The sequence below is a fragment of the Herpailurus yagouaroundi genome, unplaced genomic scaffold, assembly GCF_014898765.1.
Source record: "Herpailurus yagouaroundi ecotype Mexico unplaced genomic scaffold, PumYag 212, whole genome shotgun sequence".
NCBI lineage: Eukaryota > Metazoa > Chordata > Mammalia > Carnivora > Felidae > Herpailurus > Herpailurus yagouaroundi.
In genome coordinates this window covers 1,908,450-1,921,101 of record NW_024412443.1, presented here as the reverse complement: position 1 = coordinate 1,921,101, position 12,652 = coordinate 1,908,450, and the positions used below count along the sequence as shown (strand labels likewise).

Sequence of the window (12,652 nt, the reverse complement as noted above, 5' to 3'; positions counted from 1 at the left end):
TCATTCTGGCACACAGACCTTCACTCATCTGCCCATTGATTCCGTTACTCCCCGGGACCCCACCCAATAGACATGCTCAGACACTGCCCATGTCCCTCATCACTACCCAACTGAATGTCTCCAGCCATCATGCGATTCTCCCCTGCGTGGAGGCCAGGAGAGGTGCATCTTTCCCCCCCCCGCAAGGAACTGTGTCCTCCACAAATACCTAAAACTTCACAGGGGACCTTGTATGTGCTGAATGAGGCTGTTTAAATAACAGTTCATAAGCAGCATCGTGACCCCTAACTCAGAGGAACCCGTGCCAACTGTTTTTAAGCCACGTCAAGTGACCCAGTCACTTTGGGGAAGAGGACACAGGCAGGCCTGCTAGCAGCCCCATAGAAGTCCAGCGTCTCCTAAAACCTGAGGTTTCTCCACTGGGGGGGCAACCCACTGCCTGCAGCTAACATCTGGCCCCCAAACGTGGGGACTGGCATATGCGGCTCCAGCCAGAAGGCCTTGTTTTCTATCTGTATCTGGCTGGCCTCGTGGTTTCCAAGTGGGGAAACACCCCAGACCCTTCATGCTTCGGTGACAAGAAGGGACACGGTCAGGGACGAGGTGTTCCAGAAGCGAGAGGAGGAGGAAGATAAACAGAAGGCCCCACTGGGCCAGGTAACAGGACCCATGACAGGTCTGTGGAGTCGGTGGCAGACAGCACGAGGTCCACTGGGCAGGAAACCACCCCCCGCCCCTTCCCCACCCCCCCCACCCCCGCCACCGCCGTGGCCTGTGGAGGAAGAGCCGTGGGGCCGGAGGCTGCAGTCTGGGCACCGAGAAGCAGGGTCAAAAGCAGATCTCTGGGTGGTGCTTTGGCTGATACGCTCCCTCCTGACGCCTGACGTTGACTGGCTTCCTAACAAACACGAGAGCCCATACTGGGTGCAGTCACCAAGTCCGGATGGGCAGAAGGCAGGAGGGCCAGCACCTGGGCTGGGAGGCCAGGCACCGGAAGTTTGTGAAGGACTCCTTCGGATGACAGCAGAGGAGCCATGTCCCCACAGGGAGACTTTGATGCCCATCCTGTGGGCTGGCGGAACCTGCGTGGCATCCATAATGTTGTGACAGGCTGGAGGAGGCGGAGGTGAGTGGAGGGCTATAGGAGCATTCTGACAGGTGGCCCTGAGAAAGGCTGGGGGATGTGACTGCTGCTCTGGGCCAGAAGGAGCCCCATCAGCAAGGTCACCACCTTGCGGGGGGTCCCCAGCCAACCAAGGGGCACAGAGCCTCAGACGGTGATGTGACGTGGCTGCTAAGTCAACATCCCCGAAGCCAAAACAGTATTTGCAGAGACGCTGCTCCAGACGGAGTTTTGGATGAGCCCCAAACGCGGGACATTACTGAGCTGTGGAAGTGTGTTGTGTCTTCCTGCTCCTCCACCCTGACCTGACAGGTGAGCCTTGGTCCCCTGTGCCCAGAGACCCCAGGCAGGGAGAGGTAGGATGTTCACAGCACCTGCATCCACTCACAGGACTTGAATGTCACCTTGAGGCCAAGTCAGAGTTCTGTGGCTGCAACTTCTACCTCTGGACCCAATGTTTGCGGTATGCAGTTCGCGGGCCAGAGGGAATGTGGGGAGGGGACATTCCAGTGTGGACTCTCCAGCGCAGAGGTGGCAGCAGCCACCAGAGGGAGCAGGTGGCTGGGCAAAGGCAACTGCTCCTATGGCTCCAGTAGGTGTAGACAGGCTGCTGTATAAGGGGATCCCCCGTGCAGAGCAATGGATCCTGCTCTTCCACCCTCAGGCACGCAGGCACCAGGACCTCTCCGCATTCTCGAGGCGAGGTCTCTGATTCGTGTCCGGGGCCCTCCATTCTGGGCATGTGGCCCCTGTGGGTGGGTCAGCACTTGCCCCTCTCTGCTCCTAACATGGGAAGCGTCCACCCATGACATTCTGCCATTCTGCTGGCTGGCAAGTCAGAAGTCTCCCCACGCTGAGTTCCTCCATAGCAATAACCAACCTTTACCTCTTCGACGCCTACAAAGGGGACCCCCACCTACAGACTCAGGTACTGGGACAGAACCTCCTAGGGGACCTTCCCTCCAATTCCCCCTCCCCCGCCCCATCATCCAGCTCAGGGGAGACCCAGGCTATGCAGTGAGCGCAGCAGCGGTCCAGGCCACATGGCGGGGAGCCGGGTCCCAGTTCCATGGGCAGAGCTCAGGGCCAACTGTGTGGCTACACTGGCGATGCTCTTCCCAGTGAAGACTGCTATGTGCCCACCAGCCTTAAACTGTTGCAAAAGACACAGCCTGAGAGGCTACAGACCAGTCAGTTGAAGACCCCTCCTTGGGGTGGTGAACGAGGTGAGGTTCTTGCATGGGACACCGCTCAGAGGCCAGGCTGGGGGCGGACTCCCCATCCTGGCAAATCAGTGTCTCCGTCAGCTACCAGTGGGGTTTCCTGCCATGACGCTGCTTTGGGTCACAGCAGCTCTGTCCCTACCACATGACTGTGTGCGCTGCGTGTATTGTGACAGCATGTGTCAACACGGGCTGACCATGTGGCTGCCCCCACCTCCTCCATCCACCCCTTGGGGAGGCAGTCTGGTCACTGGACACAGCTATCCCCAGCCAAGTTATCCCCTCCAGAGCACTCACTGTCCACTCCTGGGCAGCACGTCCCCCTTTCACTTTGGACGTGGGCCCCGGCCAGCACACCCTCCTGGAGGCAGCCTGGCCAAAACAGGTGGCCCCAGGGGTTCGTTCTTGCTTCCAGGAAACTGTATGAACCACTCTGTCCCTCCCAGGATGGAGGGTATGAACCCGTCCTCACAGGTCAAAGGTCTGGCCATGAGGGGACAGCTGGATGGACAGGTACCCTCCCAGGTTCTGTGCAGGGGAGGCAGCTGGGGATGGACCTCCTCAGACCCCAGGACGAGGTGGCTGCAGGGCCTCCCTCCAGAAGACGACCCTGGGGCCGCTCTCCCAAACTGCTGACGGGAACCAGTCCCTGTGTCCCCCAGCTTCAGCCTGTGGCTCTGACCGCAGGACACGGGGAAGGCCCCTCTTGTGTCCCAGCAACACCACCAGTATCCGCTCTAGCCCCATCCTCAGCCATGAAGGACAAACCAGTGCCCCTGGCTGCTCAACCCGAGGGCCTGACCCTGGGACAGCTCCCCAAAACTGGGACTGGACTTGGTTATTCAGACTGAACTGAGGACCTGGAGACCTGTCTGCCAGCCCAAGTGACCCACAGTGAGAGTGTCTCAGTTTACCTGGGGGCCTTGGACCATGTCAGATGGCTGTACTACACTGTGGTTTAGGGCTGGGGCTGAAGGTCACATGTCATTAGCTTGACCTCTGCAGGGGCCGTGACAGGTCACCTGTGCCTGCATGAGTGACCCCGAACAGAGGCCCTGGACACAAGGCCACAAGCCACAAGGCTCAGAGGGATGTCCCCAAAGGGCCAGACTGAGTGCTGCCACGCATGCATGCGGGAGGAACATGCAGTCTGCATGACCACTGGGTGGGGGGACCCTGGGACCCTTCCCCATGTTGCTTTTCCCTTTCCTGCAATAAAGCACACCCTGAGCGGAATGTTCTGCTGAGTTCTGTGAGTCCTTCAGGTGATTCATTGAATCCAAAGCTGGTCGTGACCCCCCCAAAGTGAAGTTGATGCCAGAAGTGGGGCTGGTCCCGGGGGCCCCCAGAATACAGCCGGTGTCAGAAGTGGGGATGGTCGTGGGGACCCCCAATGTGCAACTGATGCCAGAAGTGGGGGTGGTCCCTGGGGACCCCCAGAATACAGCCAGTGTCAGAAGTGGGGGTGGTCATGGGGACCCCCAAAGTGAAGCTGATGCCAGAAGTGGGGGTGGTCCCCGGGGACCCCCAAGCTGCATCTGGTGTCAGAAGTGGGGGTGGTCCTAGGGACCCCCAAGCTGCATCTGGTGTCAGAAGTGGGGGTGATCCCATGGACCCCCAGAATGTCAGAAGTGGAGATGCTCCCAGAGACCCCCAAAGTGCAGCTGATGCCAGAATGGGGGTATTCCTGGGGACCCTGACCACAGAGCCAGCCTCAGTGCCCTCTCCCTGCTCCTGGCCTCCTGGTTGCCCACCCAGAGCTCCTGAATGTTCACCAGGGAGGCCTGCCAGCTGCCCCCTCTGCCTCATTTCTCTAGCTGGCCGTGTCGCCTTCATGCCACATGTTTGTCTCCTGGTTTGCCATCTGTCTCCTCCCCTAGACGACCAGCACCCCTTGGCAGGGCCTGGTACCTGGGACAGGGTGTGAGCCCTCGGAGACCTAAGGAGTGGGTTTGGGGTGGGTACGATCACTGTGTCGGGATCACGGGTGCACGCCCTCTGACTCTGTCCCACCTCGTCCACCCACGCACCCACCCAGGCTGGTGGTGATTGTGCCCAGCCCCCCAGCAGGCCGCCCCTCATTCCCCAGCCCCTGCCCGGGATGGATTCCCTCCCAGCGCCTCTTCCTGGTGCAGGATCAACATCCCTTGAGCCCCAGGGGCCTACCTTTGTACCAGCTGACGATGGGCTTGGGTGTGCCTATCACACGGCAGGCCAGCTTGACAGTCTCACCCAGCTCGGCTGTGCAGTCTGCCAGCTCCTCTTCGAAATCTGGGGGTTCTAGGTGCACGCGTGCACACACACACACACACACACACAACACACACACAGGCTTTGAGCTCTTGGTGGGTGGGATAGCCCCCCCTCCCAAGTCCTTGGTGCATCCCTGGCACAGCCAGAAGCCTCAAGGTCAAAGAGTGAGATTGTTATGGACACCACCCCTTGTGACCTTCCATCCAGGACCTGGGTCCAATGGGAGTCAGGGTGAGTGAGGCAAGCTGGATGGGTAACAAAGAACCGCGGAGAAAGGGGATCCTCTCTCCTGTCCTAGGTGGGGAAGCCGACCTGGGGTTACCAGTTCCTTCACGTCCCTAACAGTCTGGGTGCCTGTCTTGTGCTGGGGTGGGGGGCTGTGTGAACCCCGAGGCTTCCTGTACTCAGGTCAGGCTCAGGCTCCCAATCTGGCAGCACTGCCATGGCCAGGACACTCACGCCACATGGGCAGGGCCAGGCGCTGCTGGATGCCGCAGATCTCCTTCACCCAGGAATTCTTGGTGATGACCGTCCGTGCCTGCAGCAGATACTTGCGCACAGAGTCCTCTCGCTCGTGCCAAACCTCGAAGGCGCGGTCGTCACCCTCCACCTGGTCATTCAGGTCGATGCTGCTCAGCTGTGGGGGGAGGCGGGATGCAAACTGACTGTCTGGAAGCAGGACTCCACACTCCCTGCCCAGCCGGCACCCCCTCTGCCCCACTTGGGCTCCATGGGCACCCACAAACCTTCATCATGTTCCGGAAGACATAGCTGAAGGTGTCGGTGCGGGAATCCCGTCTGGGCTTGCAGACCACCAGGTGGTGGCGGAACAGGAAGACATGCCGATGGTGGCCCTTCCAGGGCATCCGTGCGCCCGGCGCCCCCTCCCACACGATGAAGTGGCCCTGGGGAGCATTTGGCTCTCAGTCAGCTCGGTACCTAGCGCCCACATGGCCCCGCCCAGGCCCTCCACCGCGCCCAGCACCCAGCACCCACATAGCTCCTCCAGGCCCTCCACCATGTCCTCTACCCCGCATCCATGTGGCCCCATCAGGCCCTCCACCCTGCCCTGCACCCGGCGCCCACATGGCCCTGTCAGGCCCTCCACCATGCCCCACACCCCGCACCCGATGGCCCTGCCCAGGCCCTCCACAGCACCTCACACCCCGCACCCACATGGCCCCGCACCAGGCCCTCCACCGTGCCCCATTCCCCCCACCCACGTGGCCCCGCCAGGCCCTCCACCGCGCCCAGCACCTGGCGGATGGGCTCGCCCAGGGCCTGCAGGGTGCCTGGGTAGTTCTCCATGAGCGACACGTGCAGTTGGTTCTCAGCGCGCTGCGGCAGGGCCGACACCACAGCATACGCCTGCTCCAACAGCGCGCAGTTCTGCCTGTTCCTCGCCTTGTTGCGGATCAGCTCCTGGGGGAGAAGGCGTCAGGCCCGAGCCCCACCGCCCGCCCGTCTGCCTGACCGCCCACCAAGGCCAGGGAGGGCGGCCACGCGGCAGCCCTGTACCTTGAGCAGGGCCTGGTACTGCTGGACCCGCTCCACAGGCTGTTCCAGGAAGTGCTGCAGGGGCGGCGGTGGTGGCTGCGAGGGGTCTAAGGCTGACAGCACGTCTTCCGTGTATTTCTGTGGGAACCGCAGCACGGGGTTGGGGACACACATGTGCACCCCTGATGGCCAGTGTTACCAGGGCGGAAAGCTGGAGGGCTGGGGCGTGGGGTACATGCACATGTGCATACACGTGCACTGCTCCTCCCTCCGGTGGGCCTCACACCCTCCTCCTGCCCCCCGCGATGTCACCCTCTGAAGCTGAGCCCAGAGCTTCAGGGGCCCTGCTTTTCTCAGAAAACTATAAGGCATGGGCTGGGGGGCACCTTGTAGAACTCCTGCACTGCTGTGCTGACCACCGCAGACTCGGCTTGTACGCGGCCTACCAGGAACTCCAGGTACTTCTCAAAGGCCGCCTGGTTCTTGATGAAGCACATGGCCACATCGTCATCCGTGTCACACTGCTGCAGCTCCCTCTGGAAGCTGCAGAACAGGGGACAGTGGTCAGGGGGATGGCGAGCCCTCAGGCTGGGGGAGAAACAGGCTGCTGCCCAGGTCTGGGCTGGAGAGGCTGCAGGTGCGGTGTGTGAGGGCATCCACATCTGCACACATGACGTGTGTGTGTCGTGTACACATGCATGCCCACACGTGTCAGAGTGTGCGTCTGAATGCAGGTATGCACGCCTGTGTCTGTGTACACAGAAGTGCATGTCGTGGGACGTGCCTGTCATGTGTTTGGAGAAGTTTCTGGAGCGTTCTCACATATGGGTGCTGGCAGCAGGCAAGGATACTACAGGCGCTTCTGTGGGCGAGCCAGGTATACATGCCTGTGTTCCTAGGGACATCTGTGCCCTTAAACAGGGGTGTGGTGCGCCAGTGGGTAAACCCAGTCAGTGAAGTTCTCTCAGGCATGCGTGAGTATGTGTGCGCATGCATCACTGATATGCATGCATTCGTCTTTGTGCACTTGTGACTGTCACGTGTGTTTGTACCTTTGTGCATGCCTGGCTGGCCCATGTGCATGTGTCTGTGTGCACACCTGGGGGCTCCGGAGCAGCCGTGGGGCCTGCCTACCCACCTACCTGCTGTGGAAATGGCTGATGTCCTGCACATTTCGAAAGATGACAGCCTTCTGGGAGGCCACAGCCACAGGTACATGGGGGCAGCGGTCCAGGTGCTGCATGTGGTGGCTTTGCAGGAACTGCAGCTTGCCCGCAAAGGCCTGCTCAGAGCTCAGCAGCTCCTGGATGATGGAGCTGGGAGGGGATGGGGTGAGGAGAGACCCAGGAGCTCCTGAGGCGGGGCGGGCGGCCTCCTCCTCCCATGCAGCCCACCACCGCCCACCTTCAGAACGAGCCCGGCAATGTGGGCAGCACCCCCAAGGCTACCTGGAGGCCACAAAGCCGCTCCTGCCCCTGCCTGCCGGACCCTCACCTTAGCCTTGTCTTGTATTCATCCTCAGACACGGCCTCCCCTGGGAACTCGGGGGCCTCAGTGGGCCCCCACTCGGGTGACAGCTGGTGAGAAAGTGGGGGATGGTGGCAGGTGGTCCCATCTCTGGCCCAGCCCTACCCTGTGGGAGGACCCAGGGGTCCATCCCAGGACCCCGCCCCAGCCATCCGGTACCTTGAGCCGCCTGTCCAGGTAGGCAGGGGACACCCAGCCCTGGCGTGAGGGGCTGGACTTGGTGGGCTTGGTGCGCACAAGCCAGCGCAGCGGGTGGGCGGAGTCCAGCACTTCCACATACTGGCCCTCCCGCAGTGAGATGGCATCCTGCTCGGCCCCCAGGGGCAGGTAGTCAGCCGTGACCACATAGATGTCGAAGATCTGGGGGGGGTGATGCCAAGTCAGACCAGAGGGATGCCAGCCTGACCTACCAAGACCCCCACAGCCCCCACAAAGACCCCAGAGCGGGGAAAACCCAGACTGGAGCCAGCCGGGCCTCCTGAGGCTGCGGGGTGCCTGGCATCACGTTGGGGGAGAAGCCATCCTGAGGTTCCAGAAGTTCCAGGACAAGCTCAACCCAACTCTGCTGATGGAAATCCCATCAGGGTGGCAGTGAGGCCACCCCAGAGGGCCCAGGGGTCCAGGCCATCCCAGGTGGCAGTATTGTGCTCCCACTCCTCCCCCCACCGGTGCCCTGCCCACTGCCTGCCCCCCCCCCACCCCATCAGAGCACCTCGCCACGGGAGTCCCCATCCTCCGACTCCGAGGATGACTCCTGGACGCTGGAGGAGGGGCGGGAACGGCCATGCCAGGGGGATGCAGACGGTGTCTTAGATTCCTCATCGCTGTCACCTCCAGGCACCTGCAGCTTGGCTGGGGGCATAGGGCATGTGATGCCCAGGAAGGGCCTGGCCCATATCCCCTCCCCGTGGGTCCCCAGGGTGCGTGGACAAGGGAATTCAGTCACTGCCCCTACCCTCGCCCCACAGCCAGCGGCGCCCTCACCCTGCGTGATCTTGGCCGACACTATCTCTGTGATCTGGGAGGTGAGCTTCTGCAGGAACTCCTCTGTGCCCACCTCGGCCAGGGACAAGTGGCTACGGGCCTCCACCGCCATGGGCTCTCCTGGGGACCAGAAGCTGGCTCAGCTAGCTGCAGGCCCTGCAGACCTGTGCTCTCCAGGCCTGGACCTGGGCTCAAGTCTCAGCAGTGCAGAGGAATGCACAGACTTGGGGCCATCACTGCTGGAAGCTTTGCAGGGTCGGGTCAAGAGTGAATGAGGGCTGCCTGGATGAGGGGGGGTCAGCCGAGAAGTGACCCCAAAGGTGGGCAACCAGCACACAGAGCACATGGCCTTCCCTTCTCTACTTCTGTGCAGACTCCCTGCTTTCCATTAAAAAGTTACAAATACCCCAAGGTGCCAGAAGGGCCTGTGCAGGTGGCCAGGAAATGAACCGAAGGACCCTGCTGGGAACGGGGGAGAATCCAGGACAGATCAGGTCTGGATGCTGGCATGCCCAGCACCTGCCTCCTGCACTGCCTTCACCTAGCCATCACTGCCACCTGTGTCCAGGCCAGGCATCCACACAGCCCACTGGGCGTGAGCTGTGAGCCAAGGGTCAGATCTGCAAGGCTCAGAAATGGCCCTGACACCAACTAGCATTCAGAATCAGGCCCAGGAGAGGGCAGGAAGCCCTGGCCCAGAGAGGATGAGCAGGTATTTCTGGAGCAGCTGTGGGCCTGGAGCAGCCTCCTCCATGCCTCACCCCTGCACTGGGTGCATCGACCCCCACCCTGCTCCCTGCTCCCAATCAGCCCATACCTTTCCTCTGCCCAGCAAGATCAGTGAAACCTGCAGGTTCTGACATCTGCGTGGAGACGGCTTGGGTCCTAAAGGGGAGGGGCATCCTGAGGGAATGCTTCAGCCGAAGCCCTGGTGTTACAGTGGGGACACTGAGGCACAGAGAGGGACAGTGCCTGGCCCAAGCCACAGAGTCCTTGAGGGGCAAGGCTGGGCTGCAGTCTGGATGGGGTTCCTTCCCAAGGGCGGCAACGCCCCACTCCCAGGCCTGCTGCTGCTGACCTGCTTCCCCTACTCACCCCTGCAGGAAGGTGGAGATGAGGGCCTCCTTCACCCCAGCATGCTCCTCTGCTGCCCCTGCCTCCTTGGGCACTGTCAGGAGAACAGGGTGAGCCTCAGGATGACGCCCCACAGCCCTGAGACAATTCTGGCGGGGACCTGATCCAGGGTGTCTACCCCCCAGCAGGGACCTTGACCCTGGCCCTTGGGAGGTGGAGTGGGGCCCAGGAGGAAAACACTCAGGGGGGCAGGAGGCTTCTAGGAGGGTCTCATCCAGCTATGCAGAGCCTACAAGACAGGGGTGGGAGCTGGCCCATGGGGCTCTGTGTTCAGGGGGCCAACAGGAGAGGGCTCTGGGTCGGGGGCTCAGTGAAGGTCAGCTGCCCGCAGTCACCCACGCCCACTCACGGCCAGAGATGTGCAGGCTAGCGGAGCAGAGGGCCTGGCCAGCGCTGTTGCTGGCGATGCAGGTGTATGTGCCCTGGTGCTGTCTGCCCACATCCAGCAGGACCAGACTGTGCTGCTGTGCAGAGCTGGCCACCGTGTAGCCTGGCGTGTCACGGCCAATCCACAGCACGCCTCGCTCAGCCTCCTCCCGCAGCCAGTGCACGGCTGGGGCCGGGCACCCTGTGGGCAGGAGGGAACAGTGAGGGAGACTTGGGGAGATGGGAAGACTGAAGGGCCTTGGGAGGAGTCCTAGGTAGGAAGAGGGCAGGGCCCTCTCTGATCCTGGGGGAGGGGTCCCAGGTGGGAAGAGGGAGGGGCCCTGCTCTGATCCTGAGGGAGGAGTCCTAGGTAGGAAGGGGGCGGGGCCCGCTCTGATCCTGGGTTTGGCTGTCCTTGTCAAGGGGTAGGACAGTAGGACGGCCCCACCTTCCACCTTCACTGAAAAGGTGATGCTGGAGCCTTTCTTCACTTTCTTGGAGGTGAATCTTTCCAGGAATCGGGGCGGCACCAGCTGCTGGTACACATCTGGAGAAACAGCAAGCATTGGTGATGAATGCATGTCGAACCCCTGCTCCCCATCCTCGGGGCACCAAGCCCCCCCCCCCAGGTCCCAGCCCCATCCCATCTGGAGGTTGGGTCTCCACAGCCTACAGTGCACCCTCCTCTACCTGCGACGCTGTGTCCCTCACTCACTTTGCTGAGCCACCCACCCACCTCTGCCCACCTGAGTCGGCTCACCTGATTCTGGCTTCTCTTCGGGATCTTTGGGACCTGAAAGAGGCAAGAAATGGAAGTCAGGCCTGTAGCACCAGGGGGCCTCCCTCCTCTGGGCCTGTGCACCTGCTGGGGGTAGGAGTCTGTAGGGGTGTCCCACCCACTCTCATACACACAACCCTCCACGGCCCCAAGAGTGTGGGCGTTGATCTGGAGCCAGCACGTGGGGTGGCACCGAAGGGCGAGTGAAGCCTGGGCAGAGCTGGGTCCCTCGGCCACTCCCTCTGGCGTGACCTGGGAGCACCTTGCGATGCTCAGAACTTGGGACAAAGGAGCTCATACCCATCCTCCAAAAGTGACTCTTGACCTCCTCCTCCGCAGTCTCCTGGTGCTCCCACACTTGTGGGTCTGTTTCACTGCCTGCCTGCCCCCACCCAGGCCACTTGCACTGCCCAGGTGGGGACACCCAGTCCCCCGCACCCACCTCGGACCAGCAGCCGGGCTGATGAGTAGGCGGCGCCCACGGCGTTGCTAATGTAGGCTGAGTACTGGCCGGCATCCTCCTTGGTGACAGATACAACCTCCAGGGTGTGAAGCGTCTTCCTGTCAGCCATGCGGATGTGTGCAGAAGCCGTCAGGGGCTGCCCGTCTTTGAACCAGTACAGCCGTGGCGCTGGGTAGCCTGGGACCACAGGGGACTGGTCAGCAAACAGCCCCCGGCCAGCGCGCCCTGCCCTCAGAACCCCCGGCCCCCATGCCCACCCAGCCTCCACTGTCCAGATGGCGCTCCGGGCAATCTGTCTCTCTTCCTCACCTTTCACTTTGAGCTGGAACTTGGCCAGGCGTGTGCCAGGGGCCACCTGGAGGTCCTTCATCTCCTCCACCACCTGGGGCAGCTGCCCCTCCTCTGAGGTAGACTCCGTGCCCTCTTGCTCCCGGCTGGTGGGAGAACAGAGAAGGGGCATGAGGTGGACCAGCAAGGGGTCAGGCCTGGATGGCTCCTGCAGACCCCTGCTTGCTGGCAGGACACTGACAGGGCCTGGCTGAGAGCTCCAGGACTCAGGTTCTGTCTGCCCAGGCCAGCACTGCCACCCCCCTGGGCCTGCACCACCAGCCTGCTGGGTGCTGCCTGTGTCTACATGGACCTCTACCTGGACAGGTAGCCTTGGGCGCTGAAGTAGGAGGAGGTCTCCGTGGCATCGGCTGCAGTTTCATAGTCCGTGCTGGTCACTGGGAGAGGAACAGTGGCTAGAGTGAGCTCTGTGCCCCACCTGCCCAGGCATGGCCCCCCACCAGAGGCTAGCCACCTGGCTCTCAGTGCGAGCCCATCCCTAGGAGCCACTGACACTCCTGGGGGAGAGGCCATGGGACACATGGTAGACGGTGTCCCCTCCACACCCCAGGTGTCTCCATGTTTCCAGGCCTGTATCTAACTGCAAGTCCCAACAAATTGTCAATACTGGGTGATGCTGGGCTTTGTGACTGGCAGAGAGCAGCCACAGCTGTATCCTCCAGTCTTCCCCACTAGGGAACAAGGGGTGACATATACAGCCAGCCGTGAAGGAGTAACAGGGTCTGGACTCACCCTCTGCTGTAGGCAGGATGTTCGTGTCCCCTTGACCTCAAATGTGGAAACCTGCAGTGTGCTGGTGTCAAAAGCGGGTGCTCTGGGAGGTAGTCAGGGAGTCAGGAGCTCCTGACAGCGGAGCCCCCACCATGGCAATGGCATTAGTGCCCTGACAGGAAGCAACCCCATGCGAGGAAGAGCTTGACTGCAGCCATGAGCAGTACACTTCTGTTGTTTCTACC

General features: G+C 61.8%; 1 protein-coding gene across 21 annotated transcripts in view; it reads right to left on the bottom strand.

Annotated features, from left to right (window-relative positions):
• Positions 1 to 12,652, bottom strand: part of OBSCN (obscurin, cytoskeletal calmodulin and titin-interacting RhoGEF) — a 158,580-nt gene that overhangs the window by 23,549 nt on the left and 122,379 nt on the right. For all 21 annotated transcript variants that reach the window (XM_040454439.1, XM_040454421.1, XM_040454422.1 and 18 more), the window contains 19 exons: positions 11,995 to 12,073; positions 11,658 to 11,782; positions 11,328 to 11,525; positions 10,868 to 10,900; positions 10,556 to 10,654; positions 10,091 to 10,309; positions 9,703 to 9,775; positions 9,425 to 9,492; positions 8,608 to 8,727; positions 8,336 to 8,475; positions 7,783 to 7,983; positions 7,591 to 7,673; positions 7,239 to 7,412; positions 6,483 to 6,639; positions 6,118 to 6,234; positions 5,857 to 6,021; positions 5,346 to 5,504; positions 5,059 to 5,236; positions 4,513 to 4,626 (listed from right to left, as the gene is read on the bottom strand). In XM_040454439.1, coding sequence (XP_040310373.1) covers positions 4,513 to 4,626; positions 5,059 to 5,236; positions 5,346 to 5,504; positions 5,857 to 6,021; positions 6,118 to 6,234; positions 6,483 to 6,639; positions 7,239 to 7,412; positions 7,591 to 7,673; positions 7,783 to 7,983; positions 8,336 to 8,475; positions 8,608 to 8,727; positions 9,425 to 9,492; positions 9,703 to 9,775; positions 10,091 to 10,309; positions 10,556 to 10,654; positions 10,868 to 10,900; positions 11,328 to 11,525; positions 11,658 to 11,782; positions 11,995 to 12,073 — 2,502 coding nt within the window. The remainder of the gene's footprint in view (positions 1 to 4,512; positions 4,627 to 5,058; positions 5,237 to 5,345; positions 5,505 to 5,856; positions 6,022 to 6,117; positions 6,235 to 6,482; positions 6,640 to 7,238; positions 7,413 to 7,590; positions 7,674 to 7,782; positions 7,984 to 8,335; positions 8,476 to 8,607; positions 8,728 to 9,424; positions 9,493 to 9,702; positions 9,776 to 10,090; positions 10,310 to 10,555; positions 10,655 to 10,867; positions 10,901 to 11,327; positions 11,526 to 11,657; positions 11,783 to 11,994; positions 12,074 to 12,652) is intronic.